At 43.1% G+C, this 14,520-nt stretch overlaps 1 protein-coding gene across 1 annotated transcript in view; it reads right to left on the bottom strand.

Annotated features, from left to right (window-relative positions):
- CDH11 (cadherin 11, type 2, OB-cadherin (osteoblast)) overlaps positions 1 to 14,520 on the bottom strand; it is a 117,227-nt gene that overhangs the window by 50,266 nt on the left and 52,441 nt on the right. Inside the window, exons 3-5 of the mRNA XM_004690503.2 lie at positions 7,704 to 8,101; positions 3,054 to 3,348; positions 344 to 463 (exon numbers count right to left, since the gene is read on the bottom strand). Coding sequence (XP_004690560.1) covers positions 344 to 463; positions 3,054 to 3,348; positions 7,704 to 7,931 — 643 coding nt within the window. The 5' untranslated portion in view covers positions 7,932 to 8,101. The remainder of the gene's footprint in view (positions 1 to 343; positions 464 to 3,053; positions 3,349 to 7,703; positions 8,102 to 14,520) is intronic.

The raw sequence follows: 14,520 nt of genomic DNA, 5'->3' as shown, positions 1-14,520 counted from the left end.
CATGCGGAAGCGGCTTTTAGATTCTCAGTGCTGTGCTTTAACCCGCTGCGCCACCAGGGAGGGCCCTAAACCTTTTATTTTAATAGCATATTTGCTATGGTGACATGGCAAAACACAGGCAGACACCATTATAGCATGCAATGTCTATAATAAGTATTATTTGCCATTCACTGTTTTCTTCTTAAAACCTTCATCCTTCCATTGGATGGGAACTACCTGTCAGGCACATGTGTAATGTCCACTTCTGGCAATAACCTCCCAAGAAGCCCTTCTGGAGCATCTAGCAGGTTTCGTGAGCACAGCTGGCTCTGTCTGTAAACAGATCAGAAGGTCATCACGGTACCTGTCTGTGCTTCCACAGAGAAGTAGGGCTGTCCTTCCAGGATGCTGTACACGAGCTTGGCACTGTTTCCATAGGTGGGGTCATCTGCATCTGAAGCTGTCACCTGGATCACGGACGTCCCTTAAAGTTGAAATAAATCCATCAATAACACTCCATCAGCTTTTCAAGCCCTATTCTACTTGACAGAGTTTCAGCACAAAATGAAAACCTGAGAATATCACAGTATTTCAACATGTATTTTTCCCTGTGGTTGAGATATAAAATAATCCTCCTTCTTTATTTTTTTTAATCGCTTAAAAATGTACTCTCCTTATCTATGATATACCTCGCTATGCTTAGTGGTTAAAATAACAATATGAATCTCACTGCAACAAGATTATAAGACCTATGCAATTGAACTGTTCGGTATTTCAAATAATTAAATAAAAACCTTCCCAAAGAGTATAATAAAGGATAATTAATGATGAATTGCTTTCCATGAAAGGATAGAGCACCGTCTTCCATCTGTAGCAGAGCAATAAATACATCATTTTATTGTTGCTTTGCTTGTAATAAAATGGCTGCTAATACTACATTTTAATTAATTTATGGTTATAAATATTGTGCAGAATGTCATTCCCTACTGACATGAAAATTGCGTCTTCCCACCTCTAACAGGCTCGGTAGTCAAGTAAGAGAAACCACCAGTAGACATCTAGTGAGATCCACGTTGAGTATTTGTGGGTCGGAATCAAAGGAAACCTCAGCATTGAAGGAGGATGCACTCCATTTTTCTTAGCATAGTCTCTGTTCCTTGTTACTCAGGAGTTTCTGAGCATTAGAATGGGGGAAGAGTCTCAGGCACTGTTTGAGGACTATTCCATATATTCTGCGACTGTCCATATATTTCTGCATCCACTGTCCTTGAGAGTGTGTGTGAGAGGTATGAAGTTCCGCAATCCATTTAGCAAAGTGGGCTATTGCCAGAGTCGGGAGTCTAACTCCCCAGCAAACCATCAAACCCACGTTCTTTCTGGGATATTTTCAGCAGAGGGTGAAAGTTGAGTGTGGGAGGCAGCCAAGTCTTGGAAAGTCCTTCCCTTTATAGGTTGTCAGTGATTCTTCATGTATTGAAAGAGTAAATTTCATTCTTTTCTAATTACTCCTCTGTAACTCATTATTTTGCATCAACAACTCTTCCCACACAACCAGGCACTATTCTAAGTAGTAGATTTAGAAAGAGAATATGTTCTTCTATCTACCATTGTGGGATAGCTAAGGAAATCATTAATTTTTTTATTCTTTTTATGAAACTCCATTAAGTCCATTGTAATTCTTTATATTTTACATCCATTTTATTTGAGCCTCATCATAGAAAACTGAGGAGGTAAGAGGCTGTCTGAACTCCTCAGCCTTTAAGGTCTCGGCCATGATTCCAACCCAACTGTCTGCCAACAGACTCTCCTTTACAGGCCATGACAGGAAGTCTGGGTGTTGCCCAAACATCAAGGAGCTGCCTAACTAAGGAGCGATGGAAATTTCCTTAAAGCATCCTTTTTGGTGACTGGTCTTTCTCCCCCTGGCTTGGTTCCCGACATCATTGTCCTTTATGGAATTATTTGATGTCTCTCTTTCTCACTAAAATCCCTAGCCAAATTCCAAGAGACCAGGCAAGGAAATGGAAAGAAAAGAAGATGAGAAAAGGCTCAGCCCCGCTTTCATAAAGGTCTTAGGGATTTAGGCTCACCACGACATCTAACTCTCTTGAGTAAGTTAATTTCCATTCTTGGTGCTTGATTTTCTCATTTGTAAAATGAGTGGTTTGACCCTAATGATGCTTAAATTCATTTGAGCTCTAATCTCTAATAGACTTACTTCCAAAGCAGAACATTCCTGCTCACTGTCAAAAAGACGAAACTATCTTAACATGAAGCATGTTTCTCAAAAGACTGTGACTGCAAGTATTCTATAGAAAGCCAAACCAAATTATTGCCAGGAGAAGGTGGCCAGTAGAAGACATCTTCAGAGTGCCACCCTTTCACAATGCAAGTTTCTTTGAGCAGGATGAAAAGACATACCTACATCTGAATTATGCTAGTAGATGGTGACATAGTGTCATGTTTAAGCGTGCAATCTGGACCCACTTAATAACTCAGATAACCTTGGATAAATTAGTTAACCTGTTTCTGGCTTGGGTTTCTCATCTGTAAAATATATCAAATAGGATCAACCTCATTGCAAAGATGAATCACCACAAAAATTAAAAGCAATAGTGCATGTAAATCATTAATTAGCACAGTTCCCACACATAGCACATATTGCCACTATTACTACGTATTGAACACCAACATGCTCTAGTGACTGAACACCTATCACCCCTAATCCTAATCCTGTAGGACAGACATGGCTACTTCCATTTAGCAGAGCAGGGACTTCAGGCTAGGAGAACAGACCTACCTGGTTTCAAGTCATACACTGCCAATGACTGTGAGAAGCAGAATTACTTGCATTCCATCATATTCTTCCCACTCCTCCACACACCTTAAGTGAGATTTTACCATCTCAAGACCATTTTAAATATTTGAAACTTCAACTACACATAGGAAATATCTGCCTCTGTTATTTTGCCACAGGAGGTACAACATACATACTACTTCCTCACTTGGGAGAATGGGGCCAGGCTCACCCACCCACAGACACTGCAGGCAGAGGGGTCTCCTTCCATACGTACCCACATTGGACCGTTCTGGCACGTTGGCATGATAGGTCTCATGCAAGAACTCAGGGGGGTTGTCGTTAATGTCCTGGACCTTGACGATGAATTCCGATGGTGGCTCCAGTGGCCGATTGGTGCCCCTGTCCACAGCTTGAGCCATCAGTGTATACTGGGCTCTCTCCTCTCGGTCCAATGTCTTGGTGGCATGAATGTTCCCTGATTTATCATCAATCACAAAAATGGTTCCGGCTCCTTCACCTGAGAGAATGTATTTAATGTTCCCATCTCCAGAGTCAATATCGGAATGAAGCTAGGAAAAGAAAAATGGAGATTTGTAATTCCAGGACAGACACAATGGAGAGAACGAAACTCTCTTACATGCTGTTTGCTAGAAGGCAAGATACGTGTACAAACGTGAACACACACACAGACAGAGGCGAGGTTCTCGTCCATACTACATATGAATAAAGGGGACTTTTGTGAAGATAATTGCTTTGGTCAAGGTCACAGAGCTGGAGAATAGTGAATCCAGCCTGCAAACATTGTTTTTGAAAATTCTGATTCAGCTCACCCTCTCTCATACACACACACACACACACACACATGTGCATATACAAACAAACACACACACATATAGATGTAAATATAGATATAGGTATTTATTAGTTAGTTTTTGAAAGAAATATATGCATATCTTAAAAGTAAAGTTCAAGCACTTATGCAGTAGGTCCTCCTGGTTCTGATTTTTGTTCCTTATGGAGTAGAGAGAACCATGATTACCAATTTCTTGTAAATTCTCTAAGACAAGTTCATTCCGTACATAAGACTATCATTAATGAATATATAAGAACTCCAGCTTGATTTTACACAACAAAATACACATATTACTTTTCCCGTTGTTTCTTTACAACAGTAAATTCAGGTGGCCCTTTTGCAGGGTCCTTGGAGATGTGTTCATTCATTTTTTGGATACTAACTTCATTTCTTTTAGCAGTCCCCTTCCAAAGGATGTAGGCTTATTTCTGGGTTATCGTTAGTAGGAACAAGTCCTTCACCAGTTCTACTCAGGAGACCTGCTGTGTGTGGAGTATAGGGATTGGGTCTGTGGCCTGCCTGAAAGAGGTTCCCATCACTAAGCATGATCCTTTCCAGCTCCATCCATATTGCTGCAAAAGGCATGAGTTTGATTTTTTTTTTTTGATTGCTGAGTAATATCCCATTGTGTGTATGTATCACATGTTCTTGATCCAGTCATCTATTTGGGGGCACTTGGGTTTAGTCTACATCTTTCCTATTGTAAACAGTTCTTCAATTTCTGTTTCTGTAATTTTTTCTTAATCTGACCTCCTCTGTCCTCACTATGCCCTTTGTGTGAAAAGATAAGCATTACTTTCACCAGTTAGGTCTTAGAGACTTCAAGAGTCATCAAGTGGATAAAAAAGCCTTCCATCTACTAATAAGAACTTATATAAACTACAAAACTTTAGTGCAACAGCACAAATAATACTAATAATACTAATTAGTAGTAGCATTTAACATTATTATTAATGTAATTTAAATATTAATATTAATATGATTTAAATTATGACGATGATTAAGAAACAAGCCTGGAAGGCCTGCTCAGAACCACAAATCAAGACTGAATTTAATGCTTTTAAAATTTTTTTAATTTTAATTCAGTTTCCAAAAAAAATACCTCATTGCTTTGAAGGGCATCAGTGGAATACCAACTATTTCATCTCAGGGGGATACTTGTAGGTACAAGTTACAAAGGCCATTATGTCTTAAGCTCATAGTGTTTCTTAGGGAAAGCAAACAAAAAAAAAATGTGTATATTCCTTCTGAATTTGCTATTCAGAACAAGTTTTGCACTGTCATGAAAATATGTGTTTCTCATGAATAAGGAGTAAGCTTGGGAGTAAGACATAATGCACGTGATGCCTCTGAAATTATTTGTCCCTCAGGTCAAACAAGTCCCTACATATCTCTTTTCTATAAGGACCTTCACTTCCTTCCCTGGATCTCCTCTCTCCCTTCCCAACCAATGATTCTCCTTGCTTATTTTCTTGCCTCGGACCTGGCAGAAGTTAAGGCTCACCCCTGCGAATGAGGGTTAAGGATAATTCCTGCTTTGATTGGGAATACTGAGAAAAACAAATATTTCTAGACACCTTCCTCTATTACATATGCATTGGCAAGCCTCTGGAAAATCAAAGAGATTCTATTTCATGATCAATCAAACAACAGAAAAACATTTGAAAGATACATGGCTCATCACTTCTGTCTGCTTTCAGCTTTGAAAGTCGTGTATAAATTATTTTTCTTGCAAAGTGGAGAGGGGGTACAGTGAATGATCCTGGAGGGTTGTGGTTACCCTGGGGGTGGGCATGGGCACTGGTATTGGGGAGATGTGTTCCGCAATGTGAATCGCATGCATTGTTGTCAGCCGATGTTACCTATTTAAAACCCAAACTAAAAACAAGCCAGAATAAATAAATTCCTTTTCTTTTTCTCTCTAGCAAAGATGATGTATACAGCTGACAGCAATATTTATTAGTTTCCACCCAAAAAGCAGTTTGGGAAGCCATTCAGAGCTGTCGGGGGAGCCAGCGCCGAGGCGCTCCACAGCCAATTCCTAACTCCAAAGACTGATGGCTTCCCCTCTGCAGAGCACAGCATGCTAGAAGCTGTGTTTCTTACAAGAAATTGGAAAGTCCATGCTTTGCCAAACTCCACCTTTTCAGAGCATCTGAAAGCATTCAACCTTGAATGTCATCAAATCAAAGCTTATTAGGGAGCAAGTCATGCTTTCTGGCACCCTGTTTATGGGGAAATGCACACCAGCATGCTCTCAAAAGGGAGATCCAGCGGGCCCTTCTTTCTTTCTATTCTCCCAGTCCAGCCTAGCAACTGACTCCTTGTCACGTGCATAGATTTAAAAAACAAACAGAAATCGTTCACCACTTCCTTTCCCCCTGTTACAGATGCTCCCTTTCCAGTAGACACGACCAAAGGATTCCTGCCCAGCTCTCTACATTGTTCAAGCCACACAGGCTCTGCTATGGTTGAAGTCTCTTCTTCCTCCTGGGCACTGAGCCCATCTCTTGCATGCAGGGAATTCTACGTGCCAGTTTTTCCCATGTTCCCATTTCCCAAGTCTGCGTCTATGTTGGGTCTAACCTTTCCATTTGTGGTAGAAGTGAATGAAATTCCTTTGGTACATCTCTTCAAAAACATACACCTTCACCCTCAACAGTGTTATGAACACTCAATATGAACCTCCTCCATCGATGTCATTTACATAAACTTGGAATAATGTTTTCACAGTAAAGGAGCAACTGAAATAGCTTCACTGGAATTGCTGAGGCTCAGAAATCCACAACCCCTAAGTGGACTCTTGTGCCTTTCTCTCTTCAGTGGGTAATTCCTGTCGGGTCTGGTCACAAGTGATCATCGTATTCTCCATGAGACCTGCCCTTACTTCTTCCTATGTAAATTCATAATCACTTCTATTGATATTTTTCATTATCCCACTCTTCATTTTAGTGTGTGGGGAGATTTTTTTTGTTTCATTACGTAATAATTGACATAAAATATTATATTGGTGTGGGGGTCTGTAACACAGTGGGTATATTTATATTGCTTGAGGTCAGGAATTGTTTTAGCCTAATCTACCATTTACCAAGCTCTGCAACTGCATGCAGTAAGCTTTCTCTTCTTCCACCTCACATCACTTAGCACTGTTTACCCAGAGTTCCACCATCAACTATCGTGGGGGGAAGCGGGGGGAGTCAGGTTTTCACACGCACACATACTTGTAGGACCCGTGCAGAACCTGAGTGGTGCAGGCCTCTCAAACCATCCCAACCGGATATTGCGCTAAGCCAACGTAGAGAAACTGCCCCTGATGTGTGGACACATCATCAGCTCATCCTATATTGAGAGGTTTCCCCAAAGCAGGGTAGAGCCCAGAACCAGGTGCCACTGTTCCTGCTGCCAAGTAACGTGGTGGGCGGCGGGGCAGTAGGTAAATACATTGACACAGGGAGCACAAACAGAGAGAGCGCAGCAAACACAGAGGGTCATGAGGGGGATCCCTCTCTCTCATCCGGTGGGGGTGAGGCTGCTGTGTGGGATCCCCTAGTTGGAGAGCAGTTAATATAAAACAGTCATATATGTGTGTGTGAATGTCATGTGTATATATATGTGTGTGTGTGTATAATTCATATATATATATATGTATAGATAGATAGACGGACGGACAGACAGACAGATAGACAGACAGATAGATAGATTGATAGATAGACAGACAGACAGATAGACAGATAGATAGATAGATGTAAAATGACCCTTTCTCTTCAGTAGACACTTGTGCCACCGTTCAAAAAGCGTCATGTGTATGGTATACCCTGCAGTAGAAAACAGAGGTCTTCTTCCCCCGCCTAAGCCTATGTTTTGAAAAGCAAAAATGATGATGTAAATAGAGGCATAGATATACATTTTAAATACCAAAGGGAAAAAGCAGAAGGCTGAGGGATGTGTGAGCATCAATTTTCAGGCGCATCATCGCAGACCAGTCCTGGTCTCGCTCCTCCGCTGCTCAGGCCTCCCCCTCCCGAGGGAACCGTGAGCGAGGGAAGCGAGCGCTGATGGCAGCGGCCTTACCCTGCCCACCAGCACAGGGTCAGGCCCCGTGTACTCCTCGATCACGAAGAACTGGTTCCAGACCCAGCCTCTCTTGGAGCGCTGCAGCACCTGCCCTTCCTTGCCCTTCTCGTGGTGTCCGTGGAACGAGGGTCGCAGGTGGCCCCGCCGCTCCGTGGTGAAGGCCTGGCTGCAGTACAGCATGCCCAGGCACACCAGGGCGGCTTGTAAACAGTAGTTCTCCTTCATTTTTGGTTCCGTGGTAGGCACAGGAGAATGCGGCTGTCACCCCTTCCGCCAACCGTGTGGCGGCCCGTCCGGTGGTGGCCTCCCAGACGTCAGGCAGACCTGTCTTGGAGTGGAATGTCTCTGCTGGCTGAGAGCATCCCGTCAGGGCTGACCACTTCCACGGTCGGCTTCTGCGGAAGAAGGAAAGGTCCGGTTAGCTGCGGTTCCTTCCCGCTTCATGGCCATGCCCTCCCCTAGACTTCACCCACTTTGGACCAGGTGAGCGCTTGGTCTGGGCCTTGAGGAGGCAAAGGTGGGCAAGAAATAGCCCCTGGTGCCGCCCTGGTGGTGCTGGGGTTGCAGTCTCCCCGTTATCAAGCTACTTGATCTCTCCCCCACTATGAAGCCACTGCAGACTGAGTTTAGTCCCAGGCCAGGGAGCTGACTGACCCACATGGCACAGCATGTCTCATCCGCTGCTCCCCTCAGCAGTCGATCTGCCTGTTCTGCTCCCTACTCTATCTCTGGTGAATAATTTCACCCCCCCCCCAATACCTCTGGCCTACACTCCAGTTCTTGTATGCATAAATAAATAAAATGAAATCTTAAAAAAAAAAAAAATCGGCCCTCCCTGGTGATGCAGCGGTTTAAAGCACAGCACTGAGAATCTAAAGCCACTTCCGCATGAGTTCGATCCCCGCCTGCCCCAGAGATGACCACATGGCACGGCAGACCTCTCCTGACCCGCCCGCTGCTCCCCTCAGCAGTGTAATTCGTTGATCTGCCTGTTCTGCTCCCCACTCTGTCTCTGGTGAAGCCTCTCACCGCCCCTGAGCCTCTGGCCTGTACCCCAGTTCTGTATGAACAAATAAATCTTAAAAAAAAAAAAAATCATCCCATATCTCTTGCAGCTACTTGGTGAGTGAGATAATATATAAGACCCCTCAAGGTCTAGAACGGGAGCAAGTGTATGTGCCCTGGCTTCTAGCTGTCTGGGGCGGGTGTCAGTTTTACCACTTACCACCAGCAGACAATAGATGAGCATTTGACTTCATTTTGCAGAAATAAACACATTCATTTGTGAAATGAGGATGAGAACCATCTTCACTGCAAGACTCACATAAGGATCAAATACACGTGAATCTCTCAGGACAATTCCAGGTACACACTAAGCTCCCCAGACATATCTGTTGTTATTACTGGTTATTATTGTCTGGGGTATGTTTCTATCATAGGAATGGTGGCTTAGTATCTTAAGTGAACACAGAAGCAGAGCATATAGTTGACCAGGATTGAGGATGGAAATGACAGAGAGTGGGGAGACTCCCTAGTGGTTGAACCCCAAAGTGAGAGCAACTGTGATGTGTAAAGAGTGGACAAGGTGACTGTGCAGAAGACCAGCCTGTCCCAAGCCCAGAGTGTCTCCCAAGCACGTCATGTGCCAGGATGGGAAAAGGGGATGAGGGGCAGGCAGTGTGTCCTGCTAGAGGAGGGAGTCAGAGCAGATTCTGATAAACCAGTGATGGTGCCTAAAGCCTGTGGCAATGACATCGTGAATCACATCCTCTTTGGTGGACCAGTGGAGGTTAGCGTGAGCTAATTTCACTTGTCTGCTCAACGATCCATCCAAAAAGCTCTCATGGTCTTAGATGGATACTTTACAAACCATCACCAACCAGAAAGAGCATTCTAGAGCAACATGCCCCTACCAACTGGCCCAAAGGTCCTGGCATGGACTAGCCATGGCTCAGCTAGTCCCAGTGATGCTTCCCCTTCCCTTTATAGGCTTCGGCTACAGTCATGCTGCCATTTCTCAAGAACTCTGCTTCCCTCCAGTCTTGAAATCCTGCTTGCTTTTCCTGGGCATTTTCACTAGACTTAGTGGAAAGACTAAGTGCTCAAAACTTAATTGTCCTCTGAATCACTTTGTTAGTTGTTCTCTTCTCCTCTCTTTACACCCTTTGCTTTCTTCTGGAGAATCATAGTCTCCTCCTGGGGTGCCATCCAAACCCCAAGTGGAGCACAGGCTCCCAGAACCCAGCACTCCTGCTTCCAGCCCCCACCGCCAACATGAGAAAACTGTTGGGGATGATACTGAGGATGACACTATTATTTCAGTACCTAAGGGTCTAAATGCAATCTGGGAGTGTCCTGAGCACTGTGGGAACAAAAACTGCCATCTAATTCCTTTCCCCTACTATGGGTGAGGTAGTGAGGGAAGAGTAGGATAGCAAGGAAGAGTATGGATCTTGCCATAGTAAAATTTTCCTAGACTTGTAGATCAGATAGACATCACTTGGACTCACTTCTTTATCTTTTTTATTAAGATTTATTTACTTATGCCTATAAGAACTGGGTACAGGCCAGAGGAGGGGGGTGAGAGGATTCACTAGTGACAGAGTGGGAAGCAGTATATCTACTGAAATATACTGCTGAGGGGAGCAGCGGGCGGGTCAGGAGAGGTCTGTTGTGCCATGTGAGTCAGCTGCCTGCCCGGGGACCAAATTCAAGCCACAGTGGCTGCCCATAGCTACATAGTGCTGCACTTTAACCCCTTGCACTACCAGGGAGGCCCCTCCTTCTTTATCTTATAATCTGGGTGACCTTGGGGATGTCATTCAGACATTCTGAGTCTCCATGGTCTCATTGAACAGAGGTAATGACAAGAGTTGAAACACACACGGGACTGAGGGCAGCAGAGTGAGGCACCTCTTTGCTGGGCCTCTCGGTCCCTTCCTCGAGGGCCACAATCCAAGCCTGTGGGTCTCACTCAGCCAAGGAGGTACTCTTCCCTTGTAGATGGAGATTCCCGGGAGAGGACAGTGAGAGGCTTCCTTTTGAGAGGAACTGAGGGATGAGGCTTCCTTTTGAGAGGAATGAGCACCATAGTCAACTGGCCTAAGCAGTCTAGAAAATTAGGGAATTGGTAGAATTCTAATTTATGTTACAGAATCTCTTCTTTCTGATAGTCTTTTACTTCACCCCCCCCAAGTCTTTCTGCTTCCTTTGTAATATGACAAAATGGCCACAGATTTGCAGCCAAGTCCAGGTATCCATCAATGCCCTCTACACCACCATATGATATATGATGTTAGCCTCTTTTCAAGGAATAGGGAGTTTAATATTTGTTCTGGACAGACTTTGGAAAGAAGAAAAGGCTGCATGGAAGAGATTAAAAATGTTGTGTCATCATTTAAAAGCTTCAACCTCTGACTCCAGTAGATTAATAATATATCAAATGTTCTTTCTTGCCAGCCAAATAGACTATGTGGAAAAGGTAGAGAGGGACCTAGATCCTAAAATGAAGTACGTGAAGCAATAGGAAGATCTCTGGACTTAAGTCTGGAAACTGGAGATTGGGTCGAGAATCTGACTTAGCTTGTCTTGGGAACTCATCATTTTCTCTATTAGTGATTCTGCTCATTCTCTGTAGTAAAATAAAACCACTGGGTAACTTTTTCTGCAAGTGGCTTCCATATCTCATATGCTAAAACCATGGCTGGAGGTGATGAGAGCTTGAGAAGCATTGCTTCTCATTGAAATGCTGTCTCCCTACTAAATCAGTAGTCTCGTAATGGTTAGGATTATACTTATTCACGATTATATGTTGGAAGCCTGAGCACTTCAAATCAGGTTGTCAATCAATGTTGAATGTATGGCTTGAACCACATACGCCAAGTTCAAATTTTATATTGCCACCACAGAAGCTCAAGAAGTAGGAAAGAAAGAGCATATGGTACACCGAGATCCTTACCCATTTTGCGGAATGCCAAGTATTATGTGTTCATTCACACAGTGAGAAATTATTCTTGCTTATAAACTGTGAAGTGTATTTGAAAGAAAGGGTTTAATTAAAGTTGATATTTCTACACCTCTTTCTTCTGCCTGCCATTTTGCTGTAAAGAACAATTATTTCTGACACTAAACGTGTTGAAACTACATGACAACTTTTTTGCCTTTATAAACAAATTCTAGCTTAATACTAATGAATTTAAGAGTTTCCATAAGACCAGTAAACAATGAACTTCATTCTGCATTAAACAGGTTAAATGATATGTTTTCTTCTTATGGAAATAAAAAAACCAACAGTTTCTTTATAAATAATTCATTGGATTCATTTTTTAAGTGCTTAAGTACCTATATGTAGTTTACAGTCATTTTAATGATTACACTCAGATATGTACAAGATTAATTTTTTTTTTTAAGATTTATTTATTCATACAGAACTGGGGTACAGGCCAGAGATGTGGAAGGTGAGAGGATTCACCAGAGACAGAATAAGGGGAAGAACAGGCAGGTCCATGAAGTACACTGCTGAGGGGAGCAGTGGGCCGGGTCAGGAAAGGTCTGCTGCGCCATGTGGTCACCTCCGGGGCAGGCGGGGATCGAACTCATGCAGAAGTGGCTTAAGCTTCTTAGTGCTGTGCTTTAACCCGCTGCGCCACCAGGGAGGGCCATGTACAAGATTAATTTTAAGGCATGATTTTTTTTTTATTTATTCACTATCAGAATGTTTATTTAACAAAAACTTTTTCCAGCATTTTTAAACTTCACAAATAGTAACTCACCTATTTATTTCTATAATAAACGGATGAATAAGGACTATAAATGTTGCATAGTATCTAAAGCTCAGCTAAATTAAGCAATTTGTATAAACTTAAGTTTCTGGTAAGAAGCAGAGTTGGGATTCGATTCTATGCCCTCTGACTCTGGAGTTTGTGCTCTTAACCAGTGAGCAATCGCAACTCTTTCCACGGCCACTGATCAAACAGTAACCTAGAAGACGCTTGAAGTAAGCCAACCTGAGAAGTCAGTTTATAATATCACCGAGTAAAATATTAGTAATGCTTAACATTTACCCAGTATTATTATCTTATCTTATGATTTTCCTAAGTGTTTTCCAGAAATAGGTTATCAGATTTTGCACTACAGCTACCCCACTTTCTGAGTGAAGTGCTTGTGCTATAGAAGCAACAGGGGATGAGCTGGGCGTGAGTCCTGTATGTCTGGTTCCAAGACCTGCATTGTAATTGCTTAAGATCTTTTTATTTAAAATTTCTTTTTATTCATGTATGCATAGAACTAGGGTATAGGTCAGAAGTGCAGGGTATGAGAGGATCCCCCAGAGACAGAGAAGGGAGCAGAACAAGTAGATGGACTGAATACACTGCTGAGTGGAGCAGCAGGCAAGACAGGAGAGGTCTGCTGTGCCGTGTGGGTCAGCTCCAGGGCCTGGGAATGGAACTCAGGCTATAGTGGTGGCGGTGCTGAGACTTAACCCCTATTCCACCAGGGAGGCCTGGAAGGGATTAATACTGTGACAAATCTTTATTTAAAAAAAAAAGTTTTTATAAGGGTTTATTTTATTTATGCATGCATGCAAGAACTGGGGTACAGGCCAGAGGTGCAAGGGTGAGAGGACTCACCAGAAACAGTGGGGGCAGAACAGATTCGGGGTTGAGGGAAATACACTGCTGAGGGGAGCAGCGGCTGAGACAGGAAAGGTCTGCTGTACCATGTGGGTCACCTCCCTGGCTGAGCATCGAACTCAGGCTGTAGTGGCTAGAGATAGCTTCAGAGTGTTGAGACTTTAACTCCTGCACCATCAGGGAGGCCCAGTGACAAAAACTTTAAAGTCAATCCAGACAGAAAGACTTTTATAGCAGTGACCCAAGACAAACATCACATCCATCTGCCACCAAGGCGGTACAGGCAAGGTCCTTACACGGCCATGCCACAAGAATTAATATCTGCTTTTATTTCAAAACCCTCTGTTTCAGAATTTCTAAATGTGTAGGTTAAAAAAGATGTATGTGTGCAGGGAGATTCATTTATATTTTTACTTAAAAATGTTTCTTCAATCAAGGCATTTGATTGATGTATTCAGTGGTAGAGAATTTGCAAGAGTCATGCATGAAAATTAATAGGCGACCGCCCTCCTAAGAAGACCTTGACGTTGGTAATAATTAGGGAAATATATCACCATTCTAATTGGTTTTAACAAAGACCCCCAAGGCATTTTTGGAACAATCTTTCCATTAAAGACCTTTCTAGCAGCACACCAGGAAGTCTGAGCTTGGGGTCCCACTAACACATATAGAAAGACTTTATTTTATGATGGAAGCATATTGCTTGGAAGGAAAAATAAATGTTGTTGGAAGTCACTGGAGTAATAACATGACAGGAAAATGGATTTGCAAAACCACCAGCTCTAAGTGGAAGGCTCACCCGTCTATCTTGAGAGCAGATAGCTCGTCATAAGCTACCGCGCCTTGAGCATAAAACTCTCTTGCTGTGTGCCCGCTTTTGTCTCCGTAAAAGAAAATGACATATATGGGTGTTTAAGTATATTTGGACTCCTGCTGGAAATTGTTATCGGGTAGAGAAAGAAAGACGAAAGCGCTTAGCAGAAAGCAAGCGGCTCTGGTTTTTCAGCTTTCTCCTCCCCACAGAGCTGGAAGGATCAGACAGGCTGACCTGGTCTTTTCATTTCCCAGGAGCTAATTTTCAGTTAAAGACAGGTTATCATTACATAAAGCATATTACCGAGGCCCATCCCAAAACGCACAGCTCCATTCTGTGTGCGATGTCCCCCTGTCCCGGAGTGAGC

This window comes from Condylura cristata, unplaced genomic scaffold, assembly GCF_000260355.1.
Source record: "Condylura cristata isolate star-nosed mole 26May11 unplaced genomic scaffold, ConCri1.0 scaffold00028, whole genome shotgun sequence".
NCBI lineage: Eukaryota > Metazoa > Chordata > Mammalia > Eulipotyphla > Talpidae > Condylura > Condylura cristata.
Note: the sequence above shows the minus strand (reverse complement) of the source record. Positions and strands in the feature narration are given on the sequence as shown.